Source organism: Pseudopodoces humilis, chromosome 11 (assembly GCF_049639895.1).
Source record: "Pseudopodoces humilis isolate 2021_Gansu_Grassland_sample_001 chromosome 11, ASM4963989v1, whole genome shotgun sequence".
In the NCBI taxonomy this organism is placed as follows: Eukaryota; Metazoa; Chordata; class Aves; order Passeriformes; family Paridae; genus Pseudopodoces; species Pseudopodoces humilis.
The window spans coordinates 3,973,238-3,998,549 of NC_142210.1; the positions used below are offsets into that span (position 1 = coordinate 3,973,238).

Here is a 25,312-nt window from a genome sequence, read left to right on the forward strand (position 1 = left end):
TTTGTTTTGTTACTTTATTGAAAGTGGCAGATCCCTTTCAATGTTTTTGAAAATGAAACCCATTGTTGCTTTGAATATTGGACAAAGGGTGTGGGGATTGTTTCCTTTAAAAAGTTTACTCGTTACACAGCAGAGCATGCGAGTAACGACACAGGTACCTCATCAACAGGGTTTGCTACTGCTGTGAACAGCAACTTTAAAAGCAGCAGGGGCCCTTGTGCTGGCCTACAGCCTCTGCCTTCACCCTCTCCATGCATCTTGTCTATACATGAACTTCTCCTCCTGAGGGAAAAGTGGGCTTTTTCTGTTCCTCCTAACTGCAAGCTCTGAGCTGGCTCTCACCACAGAACACTGCTCTGCATCAGAGAGCCAACAGCAGCACCTCTACTGTACAAGTTCATAGTGTTGCTGAGCCTGCATTTATCCATCAGGATAAATAAAGCATAGTGAAACACCATACACCAGGATCAGGGAACCTATGGTCCCCCCTGAACTACTTGCAGCCCAGCACTTAAAATCTGCAGGTCTGAATTTAAGTACCAAAAATCAAGCCTTGTTTCTAACCAAGTGGCCTGTCATTAAAAAAAGTGCTGAACAGCTGTGTGGAAACCACTGCAACAGCTCCAGCCTTTGTTCTCAGTGGCTCTGGGGTGAGCCATATCATCCACATACAAACAGCCAGACAGAAAGATCTGGATAACTGAGTTCGTGCTGACTTCATGGGAATCTCTTTTCAGTTAGAGAGCAGCTCTCTAAGCAACCAGCTATCAGGGGTTATTTTCCTAAATCTTGTTTTTCTAGACCTTTAAAATGTAGATTTAAGATCTGTGTGCTTACCTGAATTAAAGATTTGCTTTATAAACTAGCATGATACAGAAAACCAAGCTCCTGGGGACAGCTCCTCTGGAATACCTTAAGCAGCCAACACAGCAGAAGATGCTTTACTTTCTCTGCTACCAAACAGCACTCCAGCTTGTTAACTGGAGCAGAGCCCTGGCTGCAGCAAGTCTGGATCCCAGGCTGAAAGAGGAGCCAGAAAGGGAAGGTTGAGAAGGAGAGGGGGGCCTAGAGCACCTTTTGGGAATCCCCAGCCCTACCACACTGCTGTGAGCCAGCCAGTTTTTGTCTTCCTGTAGAGCACAGGTTCTTGCATAAAAAATTGCTATGTAGTGCCCCTCTGCCTTGTAAGCCAAAGCCCTGCTGATGTTTGCAGCTCTTGTGATCCCCCCACTCCCCTTTTTAGCCCTTCTGCCCCATGTGGGCCTGCACAGCTCAGACCAGCACTGCCCAGCCTGCCTGTGGAACTGCTTCAGCTGCCAGGAACACCAAGGACAGGAACTCCACCAGCTCCCACAGCAAACACACACACTTTGCCTTCTGCTCCCTGGAGACCCAAGGCAAGTTCTGCTGTTGCTTGAAGTAGATGAACTAAGGCCTAATACAAAATGATATCCCAGAGCCAAAAAAAGAACAATCAGCAAAACCCATCATCCTATGGAATGACAGGCTGGGAAAGAGCAACTGTGTATCAGCTCAGTTGCTGCAGCACTGGAAAGCGTAGTTACTTGTGTGTGAAGGGCTTGAAGTGATCCTCCAGAACATCTGGAGAGCTTGTCTCACTCTCCCAGAGGCCCTACATGCCTGGAGAGCTTCCCAACATCCCTACACTCACACATGACTGCTCACAAACACTTCTTTAGGAAGGGCAGGAGACTAAACCCATCAGACTTGCCTGTGAAACATATATCAGTGGAAGAGAATCTCCCTTTTTCCAGCAGCCAGGCATTTACCAGAAACAAGCTGCGAATCAAACCAAGCCAAAATGGACACATCCATTGTAGGAAAACAATTAAAAACTGCATTGATTACATTGTAAAAACAATTAGACCACCCATCTCGGGTTCTGCAAAAGGTCTAAATTGTACTTGCATTGCAAACGCCACCCTGGGTTATCATGGAAACACGGTAACATGAAGGCTCTGAAATGTCCTGGGGTCCATCACAATGTCACATCCAACGGCAGATGGTGGTCTGGATTAGAGATGTAGTTCTTATGAAGCTGGAAAAAATCCTTCCCCCCTGACAACAACAGCAGGGAATGTGAGTGTCAGCGGGCAGAGGTCAGGTGGTTCCGAGTGTGTGAAAACCTGCAAGGAAGAACTGGTCAGCACTGGCTGTTTGAAGCTCTCACTTAGAATGGTTTGACACTTCTTCAGGCTTTCAAGATTCAGTTTTGACCTAATAAGTTTTCAGCAGTAGTGTTTTATGGTAAGAAAGCAACCACATTTTTGAGGTTTTGCAAGTCCCCCCTCCTCCCAAACCAAGTACCTTGTGCTTCTGGCCTGTCCAGCAGTGTAATTTCTAGGCTGACAGAAGTGAATGATGCTGAAACAAGTACCTGTCTGCAGTCACCCACACACATCCTCCTGCTCAGTCAGAGGCTCAGGTTTTACAGGTATCACAGGACACCTTCTGTGACCTCTATGGGTCATCCAGAAGAATGAGTTTTTTCCTCCTGGCGTTAAGTGATTATTAGGTGACGGTTCTACTCAGTCCCACTATTTGCTTGGAAACTCCAATGACATAGAAAGAGAAGCCCTCTAGGGTGACCATTATATTTGGTCCTTAATATCTACAGCTCTTCTTTCCTTTACAGCAGAATGTAGAGGCCAACCAGGGGGTCAGATCCAGACTCAGGGTTTATGAAAGGTGGGTCCTGCATGACCACAATCTGATCTCCTGTGACCAGGTGACCCGATTAGTGACAGAGGGGAAGGCTCTGCATGTGGTCCACTATCTCAGACAGCATTCTCCTGGAGAGGCTGCAGCCCATGGCTTGGACAGGTACACACTTTGCTGGCTTAAAAACTGGCTGGATTGGCTGAGTCCAGAGAGTGGTGGGGAATGAAGTTACATCCAGCTGGGACCAATCACTATTAGGGTTCCCCAGGGCTCAGTTTTGGGACTAGTCCAGTTTAATGTCTCTATCCATTATCTGTACAAGGAGATCGAGGCCCCTCTTAAGCACATTCACAGGTGACACCAAGTTGGGTGGGCATGAAGGCTCTGCAGAGGCATCTGGACAGGCTGCCCCAAGACAAATGGTGTGAGGCTCACCAAGGCCAAGTGCCAGGTCCTGCACTGCAGTCACAACAATCCCCTGCAGTGCTACAGGTTTGGGGCAAAGCAGCTGGAAAGCTGCCTGGTAGGAAAGGACTTTGGGATGCTGCTCAACAGCAGCTGAACATGAGCTGGCATGTGTGCAGGTGGTCCAGAAGGCCAGCCATTGGCCTTGTGGCAGCAGCAGTGTGGCAGCAGGACCAGGGCAGTGACCATCCCCCTGTGCTGGGCACTGGTGAGGCCTCACCTTGAGTGCTGTGTCCGATTCTGGGCCCTCATGACAAGAAGAACATTGAGGAGCTGGAGCGTGTCCAGAGAAGGGAACAGAGCTGGAGCACCAGGAGAGGCTGAGGGAGCTGGGGGAGCTCAGCCTGGAGAAAAGGAGGCTCAGGGGGGGACCTTCTGGCTCTGCACAACTCCCTGACAGGAGGGGGCAGCTGGGATGGGGGTCAGGCTTTGTTCCCAGGGAATAGGGACAGGACAAAAGGGAATGACCTCAAGCTGCACCAGTGGAGGTTGAGGCTGGTAATCAGGAAGAATTTCTTCACAGAAAGGGTTGTCAAGTATTGGAATTTGCTGTCCAGGACATGGTAGAATCACCAGCCCTTGAGACATTCAAGAAACAGTTGGATACTGCACTCAGTGTTCCGGTCTAATTGACACAGTGGTGATCAGTCAAAGGCTGGATTCAATCTTGGACATTTTTTCCAATCTTAATGATTCTGTTCTCTTCAATAGGTACTTGAGTTACAAGGCACAAACTTTAACCCACCAGAAAGAAATGCTTAGAAAGCCCAAGTTCAAGGGTGTAAAGATTGTATAGTTTGGGTTGTGTTTATAGGGGCAGCCAGAGCACAGAACAGCTTCTCTTGGTGTGGTACAACGCTTCCAGCCTGCTAACCAGGGAGGAGCCAAATGTTAAGCTTCTCTCTCAGTAAGGAATGGGTGAGATATAGGATAGGCCTGTTGTGAAAGGGAGAAAAGCCAAATTCCTGTTAAATAAAGCCTGATAAATCTGTGACCAGGTTAGCTGTGTTGGTACCTGCAAAACATGGATGTGACTGGACTTGGTGCCAGCAGTGGAGCCAAGTTTGACCCAGCAAAGAACTGAATTCTACCAGACTACATTTCTTCAGTTTAATAAATAATTCTTGTCAGGAAAAGTACACTTTTGTGTATATCTAAAGGTGGGCAAGCAGTGACTAGTTGCACATAGTGCTTTAAAGCACATTCCTTGCAATTAAACAGATATTTAGTAACAGAAACTTTCTATCCAAGAAGTGATCCCAATGAGATTTTGCATACTCCTTGCTGCCTGGGTAATGGGACCAGCAGGACATCATATGTGTATAGATATATGTGCAAAATTAAGGTGAACAGCAACATCTTTCTGTGCCCTACAACATACATCTATACTACAGAAACATGCCCAGTGTAAGGAAAGACTTCTGAGGCAAAAGAACTGTTTCCATTAAATGAAAGCAGTTAAAAGAAGTGTCATAGGAACTCCTGTGTCATCAATATTCACTTTTGTCTCTTGACTGCTCAGCCCTGACCTTTGCACAGCGGTGGAGCACAAGAGACACATGGTTCAGTGCCGGCTCTGCCCCAGCTCACACTCAGGACACTCACTCACCTTTGGACCCGCTCCACCATGTGTGCTATCAGTTTATCAGAGATGCCTGGGCAGGACTCCTCGGCCAAGCTAAAGGCATTCTCCAGCTCCTCCATGGCTCCCACATTGCCTCCAGTCTGCTTGTGCTTATCTTTGAGCTGCAACCCAGAAACAAGGCATTAGGTCCTCATTTTGTCGCACAAAGCACTGGTCAATAAACACAGCACTGACATTAAAGCCCTTTCCCTCTTATTATGACTCCACCAGGATGCAGGAGGACACCCACATTCCACTTAAATAAAGAGCTCATTTGTAGGTCAGGAAAGTTGAAGTCCAATGTCTGGGGTTCAAATTTGCCTCCAGGTACTAATGGCAATTGAAGCCCTTACCTGTCGGATGTACTCTAAAACTAAACATAATAAGAAATGGACCCACAGCCCTGAAAACTCATCACTAGTAACAGCACAAAGAACTCCAGGTGTGTCTGAAGCAGTACAATCACTTTTGCTGCTAATGACAGCCCAGCACCCAGGCTCACACAGGCTCACAGGCAGGTTGGGCAGAATATATCCAATGCCAGGAGTTAGTCACCACCACTTTTAATAACCACAAAAAAAGACTTGGGTTGCTTCTAGTGACTGGGAAAGCAGACAACTGCCACACCAGGGATCCTGAGCCTCTTGGCCTCCAACACTCCTCTCTAAGAGGAGGGGGGGGGTGCAGGGGAAGAAAGTCCACACACCAAGACCTGCACACACAGCACCTGCCTCAGTTTGCATCTCTCATGGTCAGTGCACTGACTTGGCCTCTACTTGCACATGTTTCCAGCTGGAAATAAAGTTGAAATAGCTACAGCTCTGTTGAGAAGGAATGCCTGACAGGTGCTGAGCCTGAAAGAGTCCCTTGTTGGAAATCCTACATTTCCACCCCCAGCAGCAGTTCCTCCCACAAGCTGCTGATATGACAGCCCCCTCCCCATCACACAAGGAGCTAACAACAATCAAGCATCTTGTTGAACAAGCAACATCTGCCAGCTTACCACTGTCCAGTTCAATTAAGCTCTCATTAGGCCCTGCTGATTAAAGGGCTTTACATGATCCCCAATTGTAGGATCAGCCCTTCCTGTTGTTGGAGCTTACCCTTTCTTGGAAAGCAGAACAATGTGAATGCTAATCCCCAGATGCAGTCATTCCTGTGCACTAAGTCCCCTGGTGGGAACAAACAGTTCCCAGCCAAAAAGGGCCACTGTCTCCTCAGTGGGGCACCCTTTCCTTGCCACAAAGCTGTGGGAACAATCCATGCACAACTCTGCTCAGTCAGAAGTGGCACAGTCATGGAGGGCAACTCAGTTACACATCAAGGATACAGATTTCTTAGGCCAAAAATAGTTGTGATGCTAAAGCCAAGGATTTGATGTGTACCTACCAAAGGCTGCTTTGCCTCAGAATAAGCACAGGGTCTATCCTGAAGGTAAGATGTCACTTTATCATCAGCCTTTGATGCCAAGCCCCTGACCTTCAGCTTACCCAGCAGCCTGTGATGGGAGCAGTGTGTGCTGGGCTGCCTCTTCCCACTGCAGAAGAGCTCTCTGGAGGCTTGCAGGAATTAGAGCACTGCACTGAGCTCAACCTTACCAGGCCTGAATGTCATTTTACCTCCCTGCTCCACCATGTTTCCAGATTTGCAGTTGTTCACACTTGCTAGTGACTCCTCGTGGGCCATTTTCAATATTAACATCCAGTAACACACATGCAGGGATGGTAGATGAAAAAAGATAACAAAGAACATCTCAGTCAGACTCCCATTCACAAAGCCCAGCTTCAGCCCCTTTAGAGAAAGAGGGGATCAAGCCTAGCTGGTTTAAGATGCAATCATACAATAGTGAGGAGGACAAAGTTTTCAGTTCTACTTTTCCACCAGTAGCAAAGAATAATACATTCAATCAGCAGCAAAGCAGATTTCCAACCTGGAGAAGTCTTTCAAGCCCCCTCTACTGCACACTAAAGTCAGGTTATTTCAGAGACTGCCCAGAACCCTTTCTACTCCCAATTTCATTCAGTGAGATCTGCAGAGCCAGCAAAAGTCTAATCAAAGGAAAAGGGGATCAAGAAACTGGGGCAATGGAGTCAAACTAGCAGAAATGAAATGTCTGAGAAGCCACTTCCTCCCTGGAATTGGTGCAGTAAGATGAGCAAGGAAAAGCACAAAAATGCATTTATAGTCACAGCCCTGAGCACTGGAGGCCTCTAAACTGAACAGAGACCCAGGCATCAGTGATTGTGCTGCACAAGCAAACTGCATCACAAAACAACATGGTTTTAATGTGGTTTCATCTCATAGCTCTGGGCCTACAAGAGCCAGGTCACTGGCCTCATGCTCCAATCTCAGAAAGACAAGCCCCATGGAGCACAGAAGAGGCCAGTTAGATAAACTCTCAATTTCCAAAGCGGAGTGGTCTCAAGAGCCTGCTTGTCAGCATGACCTCTGCTTCCTGCTGTGCAGCAAACCCTGTTTCCACATACTCCACATAGCAGTAGACCTGAGAAAAGAGACTTAAGTCTGGAAACTGTCCCTGGAATAGCACAGCTCTCTGCTGGGCCATGCCATCAGGATCCAGAAGAATAACTCCTCAGGACCACAGAAAGGGTGTCTGTCACCAGCACCTCAAGAACAGAACTCTGACATGCAGCATCTAATTGATTTCTTCTAAAGCATGACCTCCTTTCCTACCCTTCTGCTGGAAAGAGCAATCAGAGCTCATAGCCAGCAGCCCCCTTATGATTATCCTCCTCTTCTCTGACATCACCACCCAGCTGGAAAGGTGAGCTGTCACCTCTCTGCTGATACAGACACCATCCTATTGTTAATGGCAGCTCTTACTTCAACACCACATCCCCATCCAGACCACAAGGCAGGGGAACTAAATGTGTTTCTAAACACATTTTCTCCACCTGCCTTCCAGAAGCTAGGTGGCAGGGAATATCTTGGTTTTGGCATTCTACCAATAGCAGTCTGTACAGATCAAGAAATGGCCTAGTAACCAGCAAAGGTAATTCCTGCCCTAACCCACCTACCTTCCCCTCACTGACTCTGCTGTGGACATGCACAATAACAGGTCAGCTCAAGTACCTATCTGCTCAAACAGGAGCTGCACTTCAGCCACAGACATCAGAGTCTGGAGCTGGCATCAACAAGCCTAAGATACAGGTAAGAGACGGATACCCCTCTATCAGATCCTCACCAGAACACAGAATACAAGAAGGATAATACCAGAATACCAGCCTTTCTTCCAACCACAAATGTTTTCAGGAGGACACACCAGGGACACACTTACTTTGCCCATATATGGTCTAGCCTTCTGAACTGGTACAAATGCTTCAGAGTCCCTTAACCCTACTAGACACCTCACCACACCTCCCTTCTCCAAATCCTTCACATTTACTTATCTGTGTCAGGTATCTCTTCATCTCCAGTCAGCAGAGATACCAAGAAGGTTCTACTCACCTCCCCAAAAACTGGGTGAACAAGTGTGGAGAGACACTGTGACCGTGGTTGCCGCTTGATGGGCTCAGTAGGCTGGAAAACAAGGAAAGAAGTTACAAGCACAGGCACAAGCTTCCAGGGCACATGAAGCCTTTGGTGAATTCACAGCACCTCCATGGCAATCCCATCACCAGATCTTAGGTAAAACCATGAGTCACAGTACCCTGATGACGTGGAAGAGGCAACTCTGGAGCACCAGCCCTTGGTGCCAGACTGAAGTAAATTTCAGACAGAAGACGAGTGCCTGGTGGCTTCCCCAAGACACCCAAAGCTCACGATAGTTCAGTCCACTTCAGAAAGACCAGACAGCACACAGACCTTTTGGGAACCATGAAGAGCCATTCCTTTGTGCAGCTTGCTCAAGGAATTGGGGCGAATGGTTGGTGGGAATGTCCAAATTGGACCCTGGTCTCCATCCTCTGCATCTCCATCACTGCAAATGAAAAGTGGAAAGTCAAGACAAAGCCCCAGCTCCATACACTGGGGGTTTGCCCATACTTTCCCAGAATCACAAGTTCTCCCCACCTGACTGCCATATTGCTGCAGGCCTTCAGGCTTTTCCCTATTCCAGAAAAAGTTCTGAACAGAAACCACTCTAGTCTCTACAGCGCATATACAGCATCAAAGAGATCTAAGTACTAATCATGTTTCCAAATCACCACATTCACCTCTCTGATCCAGCCAGCTTAAAGAAGTTTCTAGTGCTAGTTAAATTTAGGAGAATTTCAAGACAACCCAAGTTCACAATGTGAGGGGCCAGTCTTAGATGTTATAAGCCAATCTCCCTGAGTCCTTGGTGTCCTAGTTTAGGGCAAATTAGGAAGGAAAACTCCAAATGGGGATTTCCCCAGGGAAATGCCCCTCCCCACCAACTGGTCCGGGAAAAGAAAAAAAAAAAGTCCTTGGAGAGAAGTGGAAAAAGCTGTTTATTTAACAGAAATTGAGTAATATTAAATAATAAAACCTCTTGCTGTTCGGTGGGATGGCAAATCTAGGAAGAAAAAAGTCTTTTTCATGTGGTGTAGCCTGGCTCGCTCAGGTTCTTATCAGTCCCTCCGGCGCTGGAAAGTGCCGAGGCCCAGGCCCCGGTGGGCCACAGGCGTGAGCTCCCGGGGTTTGGCTGGGTGTTCAGTCCAGAGCAGGCTTGCACAGATCCAAGAAAATTGGGAAAAAAAACAAAGGTCCAGGGAACTCCTCTGCCTCAGCTAGCTAGAACTAACTAAAAGCCAGAGAGAAGCTGTGTCCCGCTGTCTGTCCGTGCTGCAGACACCACAGTCCAGGAGCGGGATGTGTGGGAGTGATGTTTTTCCTTAACACAAACTGCGCGCTTCTTCTTCTCTCTCTCTTGCTCTCAAAGCCAGACTTAAAGGTGCAGAACTTAATATATAACATAAACCAGATGATTGGGGATACCAGTATCATAAAGTCACCCCAGGACACTTGGTCACTTGAGTCATTGCCACTACAGGTGAAGAGCAGCTCTGTGACACTATTCTGCCCATGAAGTGCCCTTTCCACACCCAAGGCCCATAACTTGACTGTCCTGCACGGCAGTGCAAAGATTTACCCCTGAGTACACATACACACCAACACAGCCTGGAGCTCTTGTAGTTAATGAAAGATGCATAAAATACAGGCAACAAGAGCCCTGTTCTACTGGTTACACACAGACTAAATGTTTTGTGTCAGTACTCTGATTCCTTACACTCAGCAAAGAGGCTCCCACAGGTTAAGACTAGAACAGAGAACTGAGTCCCACTGAACAGGAGGTAACAGCTTGGCTCTTCAGGCAGCACTCGCTTGCACAAACAAAAGCTCAAAGGTAAGATCTCAGGTGGGGAAAGGACATGAGCTGTTTGCAGTAGGTTACCCTGGGGCAAGCAGGGACATCCCTCCATGTAAAACACGTACGTACATATCGGAATCACCAGAGCTGGAATCTTCTCCATGGCCCTCCGACTTCCAGCGTTTGAACCGATCAATCAGCTCCATTAGGAATGAGGTTTTCTTGGTGTAGCGTGTGATGAACTTGTGCTTTAGCAATTCTTTAGCTGTCGGCCTCTGGAGCAGATAAGGAAAAGCATGTCACATCCAACCATCTCGCACATGAAACTCACTGACTTCAACTGGAATCACAGAATATCCTGAGCTGGAAGGGATGCACAAGGATCATCAACTCCTGACCCTGCACAGGACAGCCCCCAAAAATACTACCAATCCCCAACAAAGTGCCTGAGAATGTTATCCAAACACTCCTTGAACTCCTGGCAGCCTTGGGGCCATGACCACTGCCCTTAGGAACTTGTTCCAGTGCCTGACCACCCTCTGGGGGAAAAGCCTTTTCCTAATACCCAACCTAAACCTCCCCTGACACAGCTTCACGCCATTCCCTTAGGTCCCATTGCTGGTCAACAGAGAAAAGTGATCAGTGCTCAACCCTCCACATCCCATCATGAGAAAGTCCTGCCAGGCTCACATGTCCATCCTGTAAGTTCAGCAGTTCTCTCTCTCCAGGATTCTGGAATCTTCCTGTTGAAGGAATTTTTGACCTCTGCTGATTTTTACCCAAATTCACAGGTAGGCAGCAATACTCACAAATCTAGGATCCTTATTGAGGCAGGCTTCCACAAACTCCTTGAAGGGCTTGCTGTGGTGACCCTCAAGTGTTGGAGGGTTGTTTTTGGGGATCAAGAAGAGAACCCTCATAGGATGCAAGTCAGAATTTGGAGGCTCTCCCTTTGCTAGTTCAATGGCTGTAATCCCAAGGGACCAGATGTCTGCCTGGAAAAGAGAAGAAGAACACAGAACAGCAAGGAGCAATTCTACAGCATGAAAACACAGTTTTAGGACAGCTAATCACATAAATCAAATGAGGCATTTCATGTCTGATACACAAACTTCTCCAGCAGACTCTGCATCAAAACAGAAAAGAATAATTCCTGCAGTAACAGCACTTCCAATCCCTCTTTCTGTCCTAGCACCACCTCATGTACAGTAGCCCCAAGCAGCAATCCTCCTGCTCCCAGCTTACCTTGAAGTCGTAAGCAGACTGTTTGATGACCTCTGGTGCCATCCAGAATGGAGTCCCCACAAAGGTGTTTCTCTTGATTTGGGTGTCTGTCAACTGTCCAGCCACTCCAAAGTCAGCCAGTTTCACATCTCCTTGTTCTGAGAGCAGCACGTTGGCAGCTGTACACGCAGATAAGCAATTAAATCTGCTGGCCTCTGAATCACCTCCAACCCACACAGAACTGAATACTGAGAAGACCCCTCCTGTGGCACTCTCCTTAAACCCAGTGATAACTCTCAGCCTGGATTTCCAGCTTCAGACTCATTCTCATGCTTTGAACTCCACTAGGTAACAAGGAGCAAGCTCATGCACTTTGCTGGATCAGAAGGGAAACATTGCTAAGGAAGCAGGAAATAGATGGGAATGGCCACACCATCAATTAGATGTGATACCTGGCCACACAAAGAAGGAAGGGCAACACAGACTCTAATACTCTTGGTGTTTTTTTTCCCAGAGTAGCATTCAGCACAGGTCAAATAGCAGCTCCTTCTAAAGAGCTCAAGTTCCACTCTTGTACTAGTTCCCACTCACTCCTAAGACTGTAACTTTGTGCAAGTCTGGGAATGGAGGTTTTCCACAGGACTGTTCCTTCTGAGACCCTACCCAACAGCTTTCAGCCTTTCCCCACCACTGGCAGCCAACAGCCCTACACATCTTGCAATGCTAGAATTGTGCAGTCTTACATACACAATGAAGTCTTTTCTCCCAGTCCTCATAAGGTTTCTGGTAGCCCTGCCTGCTCACACCCCCTCCTGCAGTGGGTTGGAGTACTGAGCACCCAACACTGGCCCAGCTCCACAACACTGTCCTCCCATCCTCCTGCAGTACTTTGACGCTCTGGGCTTGCTGCAACATTGCTCTTTGAGAGGCAGATGCCAGCTCTCTCTACACTACACGTGGCCAGTGACTATAAAAAACACCAACAGGATAAGCTGACACAAGCTGCCCTAATTTTCTAGGGCTGTGAACCCTGCATGAGGACAGCTCACTTCTGCTGTGAGCTACAACCACAATAACCAGCACACACACCCTTAGAGTCCAGCAGCAAAGCAAATGTCCAGACACAAGTCAGCTAATATCTGAGCATGCCTTTCATTGACTCCCTTGCTTTAGCTCCCTGACTGTCCAAACTCCAAATCTACAGATCAGATCAGAGCTACAAATCCTGACTGTTACTCTAAACCATAAAGACATGAAAAGCATGAATTGTGATACAGTGACAAGCATCAGATTCAGGAAACAGCAACCCAACTAGAAAAGCAGCACTGAGAAACAGTCTTTGAAACCTTGCAGAATACAGTGAATATAATATCTCTGAGTATTATGTTACTAACATCCCTTACAAGAAAGGGAGCTGAGCTCGCCAATCTTACCTTTGATGTCTCTGTGGATCTTCCTCTCTGAATGTAAATAATCCAAACCCTTTAGGATTTCTCTCAGGATAGTAGCTATGTAAGTCTCCTCCAGCGGTCCTGGCTTCAGCTGATAAAAGGCAGAAAGATGACTTAAAAGAGGGTGACTGATGCCTTGGATTTTCCAGGCTCTCAGATGGTTACTTGGAAGCCTTGGCCAAGCAGGTCATACTCAGCAGGAAGCACCTTCTTGCACACCTGACGCATGTGCTACAAGTAGAATGCTAGTGTTTGCAGCTGGCAGCACTCAATGGAAAAACTTTGGGCAATTTTCTGCTAGTCTATCGGTCTGTTAAAGGCTTCCCAAACCAACAGCCTGGAAATACATTGGCCAAGAGAACATTTTAACAGTTTCTCTTGTTCGGGTCTCTCTGCCGGCATGCAAGTACTAAATTTAAGCCTCTGAGAAATCAATACTCAGGCTGTGGAGTAGTGCATCAAAGCTCTTCTCCCTTCCATCAGTTCTCCTCTAACGAAGTCCTGCCTTCTCAGTGCAATAACTGAGGTTCTGACACTCAGATAACTTCTGCTGATGACAGCCCACCACTACACCTTCCTCCAAGTCACTGCAAGCTCAGTGATGTTTTCCCTACATCACTAGTTACCTCTCTGGAAAAATGGGCATTACTGTCCTAAAGAGAAGGGAAAAATGCTGTGACAGAATACAGTGCAGCAGACCTTTGCCTGTGGGTAAATTCTGCATTTGTATTCTCTCAAAATCTGAGGTAACTTAATAACAGACCATGTCTTTACTGAGCTATGCAAGCACTGAGCAATACCATGACTGATGAGGTGAAGTCCAGATTTGCAATGCTCAAAAACAACTGCCTGCGCTCACTTTTCAGTTCACTGGCTCTTTCCATCATAGAGCCAGCACAGCATGCTGGACAACAGTGCTGGGACAGCTGAGCTCCATGAAAACATTCCCTCTGTCCTGGGATAAGCATAACCAACATGTCTGTGCTGCTTACCCCTCGGGCACAGGGCTGCCAAAATGATGGTGTGTGCCAAGTGAGTGTCTGGCTTATGGGCATTTCACAGACCAAGTCTTCAGTCGGTATTTTTCATAGTCCAGAACTTGCCACTTACCAAATCCAGGGCTGAACCTCCTCCCAGGTACTCCATGATTATCCACAGCTTAGTGCCCTGCAAGCAAAAGCACAAATCAAGAGCAAAGATAGTAATAAAAGCAGACAGAAAAGTGAAACACTCATGAGGCAGCAAGACACAAGAGTACTCCTGTACACAATCCAAGAGATGCTGCACACTGCAGCTCTCAAGGGCTTAAGGAAGGAGCCCCAAGCTCCCTCTTTTCTGCTGACACAGCAATTACAGAGGTGGACCTGCCTCCAGCACATTTCTAACTCTCAGTCTGCAGTTTTACCTGGACAAGTGCCCCTACAGGCACCAGGCTTCCCAGCCCACAGGTAAGCTTATTCCCAGGTTGGACCCCTTTAACATCTCTCCAACAGCTCATCCAGCCTAAGTCCTTCTTGGCAATGGCAGGGGAGTACTGCAGCCTTTGATCTCATTAGAAGGGCTGCCAGCTTGTAGAGTACAATTGGCAAGATACTCTTACTCCTCAGAGAAGAGAGTCCATGCTGAGGTTCACAGGGTCCCAACAGAAGATAAGCAGCAGGTCCATGAAACTACAGCAGAAGGCTGAGAAAATGCATTATGGCCTTTGAAAAATAAGGGAGGAATATTCAGGACCCAAAGAGCTCAGGAATTGCTTGCTGCAGTCCCACTGCTACATTCATCACCAGCAACGAGCATGCATAGGCCACTTCTGCTCAATACTACTTCCATTAGGGATTCCTAAACCTGTTCTCAATGGAAGCAGTACTAGTACTCCTCCATAGACTCAGTTCATATTCTTTTCATCACTTCTGATGAAGTAGTTTCAACTACTTCTTTTTTTCAGAGGCATAAATCCTTCAGTGGTACTGCCTTAAGACTGTGCTACTCTAGAAAAGTACTCCATCAACTTCCAGAATTGTCAGACCAGGGAAAGTTCAGTCTTCAACAAATTATTTGCTCTCCAATGAAGTGCCCTTTCCTGGTACCACAAAGTATAGGGCACTTCATTTCCATGTGCTGAGCAAGTGCCTTAAAGCCCAGTCTGCTATTAAGTGCACACCAATGCAGTGGGCAGAGACACCACTGTTCCTGCTGCCATGCTGCCACTCACACGTCACTTTCTAGTGCCATGTGCCACCATCCACTGATGAGCCCTCCCCATTCCCAAACTACTGGCAAGGTACCACCATGGTTTGTCCTACCTTCAAATAGGAGCCATAGTACCGGGTAATGTAGGGACTATCACACTGGCTGAGCACTGTGATCTCCTGCTGAATGTCCTCAATCTCATCCTCAGCCTCCTCCAGATCAATGATCTTGATAGCAACCACTTCCTTGGTGCGGTTGTCGATCCCTTTATACACTTCACCGAACGATCCTTTGCCGATCCGCTCCAGCTTGGTGAACAACTCCTCAGGATCCACCCTGGAGTGCTAAACCATGAAGCAGAGATGGGAAAATTCCATTAAGTTCCTGGGCTGCAGAGCACCACACATACTCATACAGCTCATTTTCATATCTGTGCAACTACTACATTGATAAATTCACCTGAAACTCATGGATCCTAAACAGTATTAGAAACTTAGCACAGAATATATTCAAGATTAGAACTAAAGAAACCTTTTCCACAGGCTTTCCAACCCTGCAGACCACAGTGGGGGAAGAAAAGGAGGGAAGCCCAGCATGAGAAGGTCAGCAAATATTGCTATGGAAAGTGTCAGCTCCATGTGGGACAGGGCTGCTCAACTGCAGGCACCAACTGGTGCCAAAGCAGCTCCATGAGCAAGCATCTGTTCACACTTCAATACAGACCAGCAAGGGGTACCAAAACCAGCTTTCTCTTGGAGATCTGCATGAGAAAATGGGCACAAGAAAGAGGCCATAAAAATGTTTCCCTAGTTAGTCTTCCTGCAAAGACTGATATGATTAGAAAGATCTTCACCCTTTCCTACTTGTCTGGAGGATGAAATATTACAGTTATATGAATTCACATTTACTGTCTTCTCTGTTGCAGCCTGATTTCCAGGCAGCACCCAGCCCAGCTCTCCTCAGACATTTGCAGATGGAGCCTCACATCTTTTGGAAGGTCAGCAGCAAGGAGGAGGCAGGACAGCAGAAAGGACACTTCCATCTACCTGACCTGCTTTTCTGTACCTGCCTCTTCTCTGGCTGGCAGACCCAGATGCAAAGGCAAATAGCATCTCCTTCATTAGATAAGCACATCAACTAGGCAGTTACTAACAGAGAAATACTGACTTTTTAACAGCAGCTGGACGGTTAATTTTTTATTAAGGTGAGTATGGGTAAGAAAGGGAATAAATCACAGTCACTTTCTCATGCTACTTAATTCAGTCCACCTGCATCCAGGAGGTCCTTCATGCTACTAAAATGCTCTTCATAATTAGTTTTCCTGCTTTTTTTTTTTTATTTATTTTTAATACTTTGAAAAAAAAAATAAAACCCTGGAAAATATGACCTGACCTTAGGAAGCAGCCAAGCCATTAGAAGGAATTTTCCACATCCAGAATTTCTCAGTCTCACCTCCAACACATCATCCAGTGAGAGTGCTCTCTCACAAGGGCCTTGAGTTGGCAGATTTTATCAGAGAACATGAAAGCTGCATTTTTCCATCTCACACCAGGTTCTAGAAGCAGGCCATCGTTGAGCAGCCTAAGGTGTTGCTTAATGATTAAACCAGCCTGTCATCACAGGTTGTTTGCCTTCTGTGCATTGCTCTAAGCCAGGCCCAGGTGAGCTTTACAGGCAGCTCACCCAACAGGATTTCCACACAAACTCCAGTCCAAGATACAGAAGGATAACCAAATATCCTTTTGCATCCATAGCAACATCCAAACAGGCTGTACTTTGAACAAATGCACTGAAACAGACTAGAAGGGATATTCATAGATAAAAAGAACTGGAGATACATAGCAGAGACTGGAGAGAGGGTGGTGAGGGGAAGAGAGAATTTGAGCTTGAGAAATGTTAGGGGACAACATGAGAATGATGACTGCAGGCAGGGAGAACAGTCTGACTAGTCCAGGCTCACTACACACCAGGAGCAGTTTCCACCTCTTGACTGACTTGGAAAAAGGAGCAAGAAAGTGACCCAGACATTACAGTGACCTACTGCACCCTAAAAATGCCTATCAACATATCAGCTACTCCCACACATCAGAGAGAAGGGAGAGAAAGAGGATCATCTCCTAGAAGCACCTGCTCAGCTCAGGAAAGAAACACTACCCAGATGAATACTGCAGGGAAGCAAACCTTCAAGAAAACATTCCTCCCCTCCCATGTAACTTTTCCATGAGGTAAGAAACAGCAAGGCGGAAGTAACTGCTCCCCCTTCAGCTTGGTATGGCACATAAGAGAATCAGGACTGATTTCTCTAGCTCAAGACATCAAACATAAGGGCACCAGCTGTGGCAGGCAGCTTTTGAGCAAACCACCACTTTATGTGGCAGGCTCTGTAATCATGGACAGCTTTGTAAACAAGCTTCCAGACTTGGATGTTGGTTTATCCCGTTTTCAGTAGAACAAAGAAGTTCAGGTAGGTTCGGGGAAGGAGACAAAGCTTCCTGACAAGCAGACAGAAATTTTGCCCGAGGGTCTCAGGAAAACAATGTAACTGATGGGCAGATGAGACAGGCCCACCCCCATTAGGGTGGAAACATCAGGACACTTTGTTTGTAGGTACTGGATTTACCTTCCCAGTCCTGACCTGGAAATGCTTTAGGGCTTGCAGGTGACAGGGCAAGAGTCTGACTCTATGGAGGACCTGAGGATGAACATCCCTTGAGGCACTGGCCAAAACGACAGAAATCAGACCCAGCAACAGAAAGAACCCAGGGAGCCAGCACAGGGCCAAGGGGTACAGAGTCATTCCAGCCACAGTTACAGTCTCTGGACACTGCTGGAGGAGCATAGTTTGCTGATTAATTTCTTCCCTTTCTGTAAACGGGGAGGAGGAAACAAGCCCACCCATCCCCAATTCAAGCAGGTTAATATCTGCTCAAGAGAACACCTTGTGAACTACCATTGTGGACACCACAGAAGAAATTGCCAGGTGGCATTTTCAGGAACTCTGAATTTCCACAACAAACTAAGATGACCTGTCTACAGGACATGGTTCAAAAGCCCTTGTACATTAAAAAAAAATCCATTTTGAAACACCACATGGTGACCTGTGCTGATAAACAAAAATGTTCAGATCTGTGGGCATAAAAGCCTCAGCACTTATCAGAGAGCAGTACAAATGCAGTTCCACCAAGAATGGAGAACTATGGAACCACACTGCTCTGTCAGGAGAGAGAAGGATGCACTCCATGAGCCTGACTCTCCCCATCCCCAACACACCTGTACTTGCAAATCAACATGGTGAGAGGTGTAACAAGCACCATCCCTCCCACTCTTAAATATGAATAATCTCAGTACCTCAGTATCTTGTCAGAGAACCACCCTGGCTGGAAATTCATCTTCTGAAATTGCACTGCTACAAACACCTCGAAAACTTCATTAGTAGGAAGCACCAGAATCCAGATGAAATGCTTTATACCTGCTTAAATGAGCACAGATAACCCAAAGCAGCTTATTAGGACCTGTCACCTTTGCAACTGCTCACCAGCTTGGGTTCCTCCCATTTTTCTTTCCCATTCACAGAACCCATCAGAGCTGAAAAATGGAGCTCCAGGTCAGCAGCAGCTGCTCCTTGTTCTACTACTGTATGTAAAGCCATTACGGGATGGTCCCTACCTTGTAACTTTTTGCTTGACTGAATGCTTGTTACACAGCAGTTCTGATGCAAAAGCACTGAGAGCAGTCAGCCAGGCACTAGAGATGGCTCAGGCAGGCCTGGGCAGGCTTCGGAAGGAGAGCACACAATGCACCCTCTCAGCTGTAAGTGCCGGAAGGGAGTAAGTATGAGAAGGATGATGACAATTTCCTACTAATGTGCTTCACTTCTGCCCTCCGGGATCCAATCTCACAGCACAGGAAAGAAGGATGCTCTGTCCTGACAGGTGTGGGAGTGTTTGCCATCCTGACTGATGATACCATGTTTCAAAATGGACCAATTCACTGCAGCCATCAGCAATTAGGAATCACAGTGCGTTATGAGACAAGCCTGACAGTAATACCAGCTGCTTCATGGGGAAAGAATGGTTTTGGCAGCTCTGCCACCTCCAGCTGTGGAGACATGATATCCAGTCTTTGAGAAGATGTGCATAAGTACCAGAGAAGAAGGGAAAGTATCTGCTCTCATTTCAAAACTACTGCCTGGAAAGATAAGCTGCATATTGGGAACAGAAGCAAACACCACTTGAACTATCTGACGATCTTCTCTCTGGGCCATGTCCAGCTGGATCTTACTCTCAAAATATTCAAGAGCAAGAATCATGCCTGCAGTTGTTGCATAAAACACTGAGGGGTGCTTAAACCCTTTTGGAAATGAGAAATCCTTAATGTGGGGCAGGCTGGAATTGGAATCACTGTTCTATATGGGAGAGGTCTATGGGAGAACATTGCCAAGGCCACCATACTTTATGAGCTGAATCTGACACAGAATGTGTTCAAAAGGTTTATGTGGAACTACAGCTACATTTAGTGTTATTTCTGACTGGAGCACTTTCCAACCAAACAAACATAATTTTGCTCTGCCAAACACAGTGGAAGAAGGAAGTTGGTTTTAATAGAACTCTTCTGCTCTTCTCTTTCCCTCATTGCCTCCTCTGCTCCCCAACTTCCCACCCAGCATGCTGAACAGTTACCACTGGGCTATCAACAGTCTCTTTGGTGAAACCAGCTTTGTATCTGGAACCATTTGAAAGCTTCCCTGTCTATATGAAATCTGTGAACAGCTCTCTGCAACTGCCAAAACCTGGGATAGTTTTGAATTTCTAGAGTACAGAAAAGAAGGAAGTTTGTGTTCAACACTTTGAAACACATGTGTTTGTCAGACTCCCAGCTCTCTGCACAGACAGTATTCTTTTGCTTCAGGAGGTGAAGCATTACTTAGCCAAAAAAACCTAAATGGCTTCTCCAAGGTCACATGAGGAACAGCAAATCTAGAAACAGAGCTCAGATCAGACCTTTAAACATAGTAACTAACACAAATACATCACCTGGCAGATAGAGCTTCAGACCAAGACCAAAGCCCTGCAGTGCTGTCTGTTCACAGCACAAGGGAGCCAAGGAAAGAGAAGAGACAACCAGCTGGGCAGGGAAATGGAAGCACAGAGGCAGAGCAGCCTGGGCAGTGGCCTAAGGTAACTCTGCTTATCAGTACCAGAACTGAGAATTAAAAACAAGTCAAGCCTCTAACATCCCAATGCAATTCTTAAGTCTCTTGATTTTCACAGCACCTCCCACTACTCCCTAAATCCCAGTGAAGAAAACTTCACGTCAGTTCCTACTTCTCTCCCAGTAAGCCTCAGTTACACAGATGATGAGGTTCCACCAAGGACTCCTAGAAAGACTGGAGGAATGGACAACACAGATTGGTTTCCTATTCCAAGACCAGACAAGAGAGTCAAGGGATGACAGGGGTTTGAGAATGCCTAATATTTCCATAACAAATTCAGAGCTGAAACCACTAGAATGCTGATAAGCTTCATGAGGGAATGCTGTGTACAAAAAAAGCTTCAGAGCAACCTCCTCTGCAGCTACAGAACTCAGTTTTCAGCCCCAAGCAGACAGCATCCTTCCCTTTCTCTCCCTGTACAGTGACTCAGCCAGGCATTATATGTACATTTAATTCCATATACACTTTGGGGAAACAGTTGATGTGAAAGACAGCATGCAACTAACGTGCATTGCAAATCAATTTTAAATCAGTAAAGGTTCAAAGAAAACATTAGCTCAAACCACTAAAGCTTTTAGCAATTCTACACCTAGGAGCAGAACAGAATAATGCCCCCAAACTCACAAAACAAAGGTTTAAGAAGACCTATGTTCAGTATTGACATCTGCCAATCATCAAACACACCGCACAACCGAATTCAGAGGGAAGAAGATGCAATACTATTAAAGTGGTTTAGCTTTTAGTCACAAATCCTGGCATCATCTTTCTACTCTCCTCTTATGAAAATGTCATCACAACAGCAGAATTTAAACGCATTCATGGAGGCTGAGATCTCTTGGAAGAGTTATGACCCGGTATCAAATATCACTGCCTATTATGCAGCAAGGTTACAAGAACCATTTTTCTGAGATTAATGCCATGAACCCTTTAGGAAGATGTGCCTGGCAGAGCCAGTATACACAGTTTTTCTGTTCCCGTTTTTAGACTTTCCCTTCCAAAAATACTCAAAAAGACAACAACTCCTGACTCCCTAAAAAGAACACAGTTAATCCTAGAGAAAGGATCCACAGTGGGTGAAGAATTCACTTTCTGTATGGCCGGCAACACAACACTATCAGCCCAACACCAGGCACACAGAGACATAGGTCAATCAGCTAACAGGAGTAAGCTGAGACCTGTGCAAGAGAGATAAAGAGTGGCAAAAAGTGATTTTCTGGTTATTTGTTCGAAATCCTTGTATCAGGAACAAACACCATTATGCAAACCCTTGAAGAGAGTTTTAAAACAAATTTTTAATCACCACTTACCTGGCTAGCAAATTCTCTCAGGTGAGCCATGCCTATAGAATGTTTTTTTTTGCAGAATCAGGGAGGATCAGGATGTTGCAGCACAGCGGGAAAGTGATTTCTCCACTGGTCAACTGTGATAAGCAAGAACACATAGCTCTCAAGTGAGGTTCTTGGAAGCTGGTTCATTCCCCTGAAGATGGCCTCGATCTTAAGTGCTCCTTGAACCTGCCAACACGTTCTAAGTATGCTAGGCCCTCCTTGCACAGTGCATTTCTCAATTCTTTAAAGAAATGCCTTCCAGGTGTATCAAGGAACTTCATTCTAATGTTATACACTGACCAAGTCCCAGGCTCCATTTTCCCTCAGCATCACCTCAGCATGCTCCCCGGTATTATAGCTAACTCCACAGTTCTATTGCCTCACCACCACTCCCAGCATCTTCCCCAGCACAGCCCACGGCATCGTCCTCAGACACTCCTTTTCTCCTGTTCCTCGTCAGCAATCCTCTCTCTGAGAGCACTCCTCCGCTCCCACTGTCCCCGGTACAGCCACTGGCAAAGCTCAGATGCTCAGCACACACCTTCCTCTCCAGGGAACCCCAGCCCTGCACTACTCCGGCCGCTCCCTCTCCGGTGCTCCCCAGTTCTGTTCTCCTCAGCGGCCCTTCCCTCCACCCCAGCAACAGCTGAGCCCCAACCCAGCCCGGCCCCCTCGGCCCAGCCCTCCCCAGGGCCCCCGTCCCCAGCATCCCTCGTCATGGTGCGGCCCCACAGCTGCCCTCTACTCCCATTCCCGTCACGGACACCTAGTCCCACCTCACACCTCAGAGATCTCGCCCCTCCCGCCTTCCCCTCGCCATCATGGGCAACCCAGCGCGCCCCCCCCCCGCCCCGCCCGGCACCCTCAGAGTCCCTCCATGGCGCATCGCCGCCCCGCCCGGTCCACGCAGGCTCGCCCGGCCCTGAGAGCCACCGCACCTACGGGCAGCGCTGCGCCGCCGTCCGGAGCGCCATACCGGGCCCTGGCGCACGGAGCCGCCGCCGCTCTGGGCTGCCCCGGGACACCAGGCGAGGCGCAGGGGGAGCGCCGGGACGGGCGCAACAACAAGGCGCGGCGGTGGGGGAGGCCGCACCGCCAGGAACGCTGGGAGATGTAGTTTTCACGATGAGCCACCCGGCAGTGGAACCTAGTTCCTGGACTGCAATACCCAGAATGCTGCGCGCGCAGAGGCGGGGCGGGAGCGCGGGGGTGGCTGGGGCGGGGAGTCCTGAGGCGCGGGCGCTGCCCGGCCCAGCGCGGCCCCGTGACCGCCGGGGAGGAGGTAGTGGGACACTCGCTTTTGTCTTCCCAGCCCAGCCTCAAGGAGCTTTCCTCTCGCCAGTCCTTACGGGGCTGTGCCCGGGAGCCCTCCGCGTGAAGCCAGGCAGGCCCGCCCTCAGCTCTTCCCCTGGCTGCTGCAGGGTGAGGGGCTGTCTGCGCCCCGCCGAGGCCTGCCGGTGCCCTCACCGCTGGATGCCAGGCCCTCGGGGGAGCCGGCAGAGCAGGAGGAGGAGAGGCGAGGAGACTGAAGCTCCCTCATGGCCTCGTTCTCAGCGCTGCATCTGCGGGCTTGGGTTTTCCTTCAGGTGCTGTAATGTCAGTGGCTGACTCACGTTTTTCAAAGGAAGCAAAAAAACCAAAACCATTTTCTCAGCCTCTTGCCAAGAAGCCGGTCCTGCATTTCTTCCCTGAATTGAACAAACCACGCACAGCATTTCCCTGGCGCTGACACACAACGCCTTTATCACAACCTGCTGCGTGTAATGGTGAGCTGGTGCTGCTCTGAAGCACAGGTGAGATGTAGCAAGAGGAGCAGCCCTGGGAAGTGTCCTGCGTGAACACACGGATCTGGGCAGCAGCCAGCAGCTCCCCCACATTCCTCTTCCCTCCTGCATTGCCTTCCCCATGTAGCTCCCTTCCTTCTGTTTCCTTGCCCCTGATCAAATCAACCAGCACTTTGAGGTACTTGAATGAAATCATCAAATAGATAGAGTATGAAATCCTGCAATGAAATTCTGGTTTTGTATTTAAAACAACTGTACCTCACAGAGCTCTTGCCTGTAGGATCCTTGGGTTGCTGTAGCTTTGAGTTGATACCTGCAGGACCAGCCTTCTAGCCCCACAAAATCAGACCACCTTGTCTCATAACCTTATTCCAGCATGACACCTTTACTTAGGAGATCTGTGAACAGACAGAGAAATCAAAGCTGCATGTGAAGCAGGAAAGGAAGGAGGATGAAGTTCTGTTCTGGTTCCACTGTAGCAAGGACCAAGGGGTGAACTGTCTGACTTCCTGTGTATGTTACTTAATGTTCATTTGTCTGTGGTGCCTCACAGACACCTATTGTCACATGAACAGTCATTAATTCAGCCACTGTCGACATGAAGCCAAAAGGCAGAAGTCTTACCAAAAAAAGTGCATCTTAATTAATGTGCCAACTCTGAACATACACACAGGAGCAGCAGTTAGTCAGCTTAGGGTAAGTCTTTCGTACGGGTGATTGTCATGTGGGGTTAGCATGGCAATTCCTTCTGAAACTGCTAAAGCTGGTTCAGGAGCACAAGAGACAGAGGGGTTCAAATGTGGGCTGGTGTAGCTGTCAGGGGACACTGATGTCTCTGGGGCAGATAAGAGCTTTTGGAAGCCAACCTGGTTTTGCTCTGTGTTGGTGCCAGCAGGTGGCAACAGCGCTTTGCGGCCCCGGCTCCTTGCGGCACCCGGCAGCCCCACTCGGTCCCTCGCAGCAAACGGCTGCACTGCTCCTGCCGAATCCCCGCTGCTCTGTTACTGCTCATCCCTTTCCTGCGTGGGTCATGCAGCCCTTCGTGCCGGTGCATGAAGCAGTGCTCAAAGCCAGGAACTCAAAGCTGTTCGCTCAGCCTTGAAGCAAACATCTCCCTTCCAAAGGAGGGAGCAGCAGGCTGGGGAGAAGGGTGGGTTCTCCTTGTACCTGGATCTCTGTCCTAGGACTCTGAGCTTTCCTGCTGTGTGAGTGGGGCTGTTATAAATGCATATTGTGATATTGGCTTTTTGCAAGTATTAAGATGAATGTTTTATGTATAATGTTAGAATAGCTTTTGCTATGTCTTTTCCTTTTTTTCTCCTGCTATTAGCTAGGATTTAGGCATAGGTCAAGAAGAATTTTGGACGTTAGGGTTAGGTCCTACCTGGACAAGTGAGATAACATCCAGTGAACAGGTGAATGGGGCCTAGGCTACTCAACTTCTCTATCAAGGCTCACTGCCTGTAGAAGAAAGAAACCAAGCCCAAATAAAAAGATGATAAAAGAGAAATTAAAATCAAATGCACGTGCTCTAAGAAGGCGGACCTGAGGAGTGGCCATGCAGAACAGTTTGTGGTAAAGTTTGGATATGCACAAATCTATGTGGCAGGAATGGTATATAAAGGGTGTTTCCAAAGCACCAGGCGTGCCCTTGGCAGAGAGCCAAGCACCTGGCTGTTTTAACCCTTTGCTTTATTATCTTTGTCTCCTACTGTCTTTTTTTTTATATGAAACCTTTTCAAATTTATCAGGCTAGTGAACATCATTTTTCACAGGGCCAAGTCTGGTTCAGCTTCCTCTGTCTACCCTGGGTACCGCATTAAAAATTCAGGCATGGTAAGGATAAACCAGCAGAGGGTGGAGTGGATCATGGAGGGTGCAAGGAGATGGGTACAGCTATCAGGTGACTGGGGACATGGCTGGCTGATATTACGTCTGGTACCTTAGCTTTGGAGTCTCTAAGGGACGTGGCAAGGGGGTTGGAATGAGACGACTTTTAAGGTCCCTTCCAACCCAAACCATTCTATGATTATTTGCAGCAGCAGCTTAGGCACCTTGA

The 25,312-nt window shown here is 47.7% G+C and overlaps 2 protein-coding genes across 9 annotated transcripts in view; one reads left to right on the top strand and one right to left on the bottom strand.

The window, feature by feature from the left end:
- Window positions 1–22,537, bottom strand: STK25 (serine/threonine kinase 25). Of its 2 annotated transcripts, none has more exons than XM_005529493.3 (12): window positions 22,408–22,537; window positions 21,449–21,561; window positions 15,043–15,273; window positions 13,850–13,906; window positions 12,722–12,830; window positions 11,310–11,467; window positions 10,874–11,059; window positions 10,194–10,339; window positions 8,597–8,711; window positions 8,240–8,311; window positions 4,757–4,893; window positions 1–2,147 (listed from the first exon to the last, which is right to left on the bottom strand). In XM_005529493.3, the coding sequence occupies exons 2-12, from the start codon at window positions 21,476–21,478 to the stop codon at window positions 2,108–2,110; spliced, it is 1,281 nt and encodes a 426-aa protein (XP_005529550.1). In that variant the 5' UTR covers window positions 21,479–21,561; window positions 22,408–22,537; the 3' UTR covers window positions 1–2,107. The 2 variants fall into 2 exon arrangements, with proteins under 2 accessions (XP_005529550.1, XP_087917082.1); XM_088060956.1 differs by having other exon boundaries at window positions 22,412–22,532.
- A 208-nt stretch (window positions 22,538–22,745) lies between these two features.
- The window catches only part of BOK (BCL2 family apoptosis regulator BOK), a 33,345-nt gene continuing 30,778 nt past the window's right edge, over window positions 22,746–25,312 (top strand). For 5 of the 7 annotated variants that reach the window (XM_088061206.1, XM_088061207.1, XM_014258270.2 and 2 more), the window contains exon 1: window positions 22,746–23,262. In XM_088061206.1, coding sequence (XP_087917332.1) covers window positions 23,233–23,262 — 30 coding nt within the window. In that variant the 5' untranslated portion in view covers window positions 22,746–23,232. The other 2 variants (XM_088061204.1, XM_088061208.1) reach the window with 2 other exon arrangements.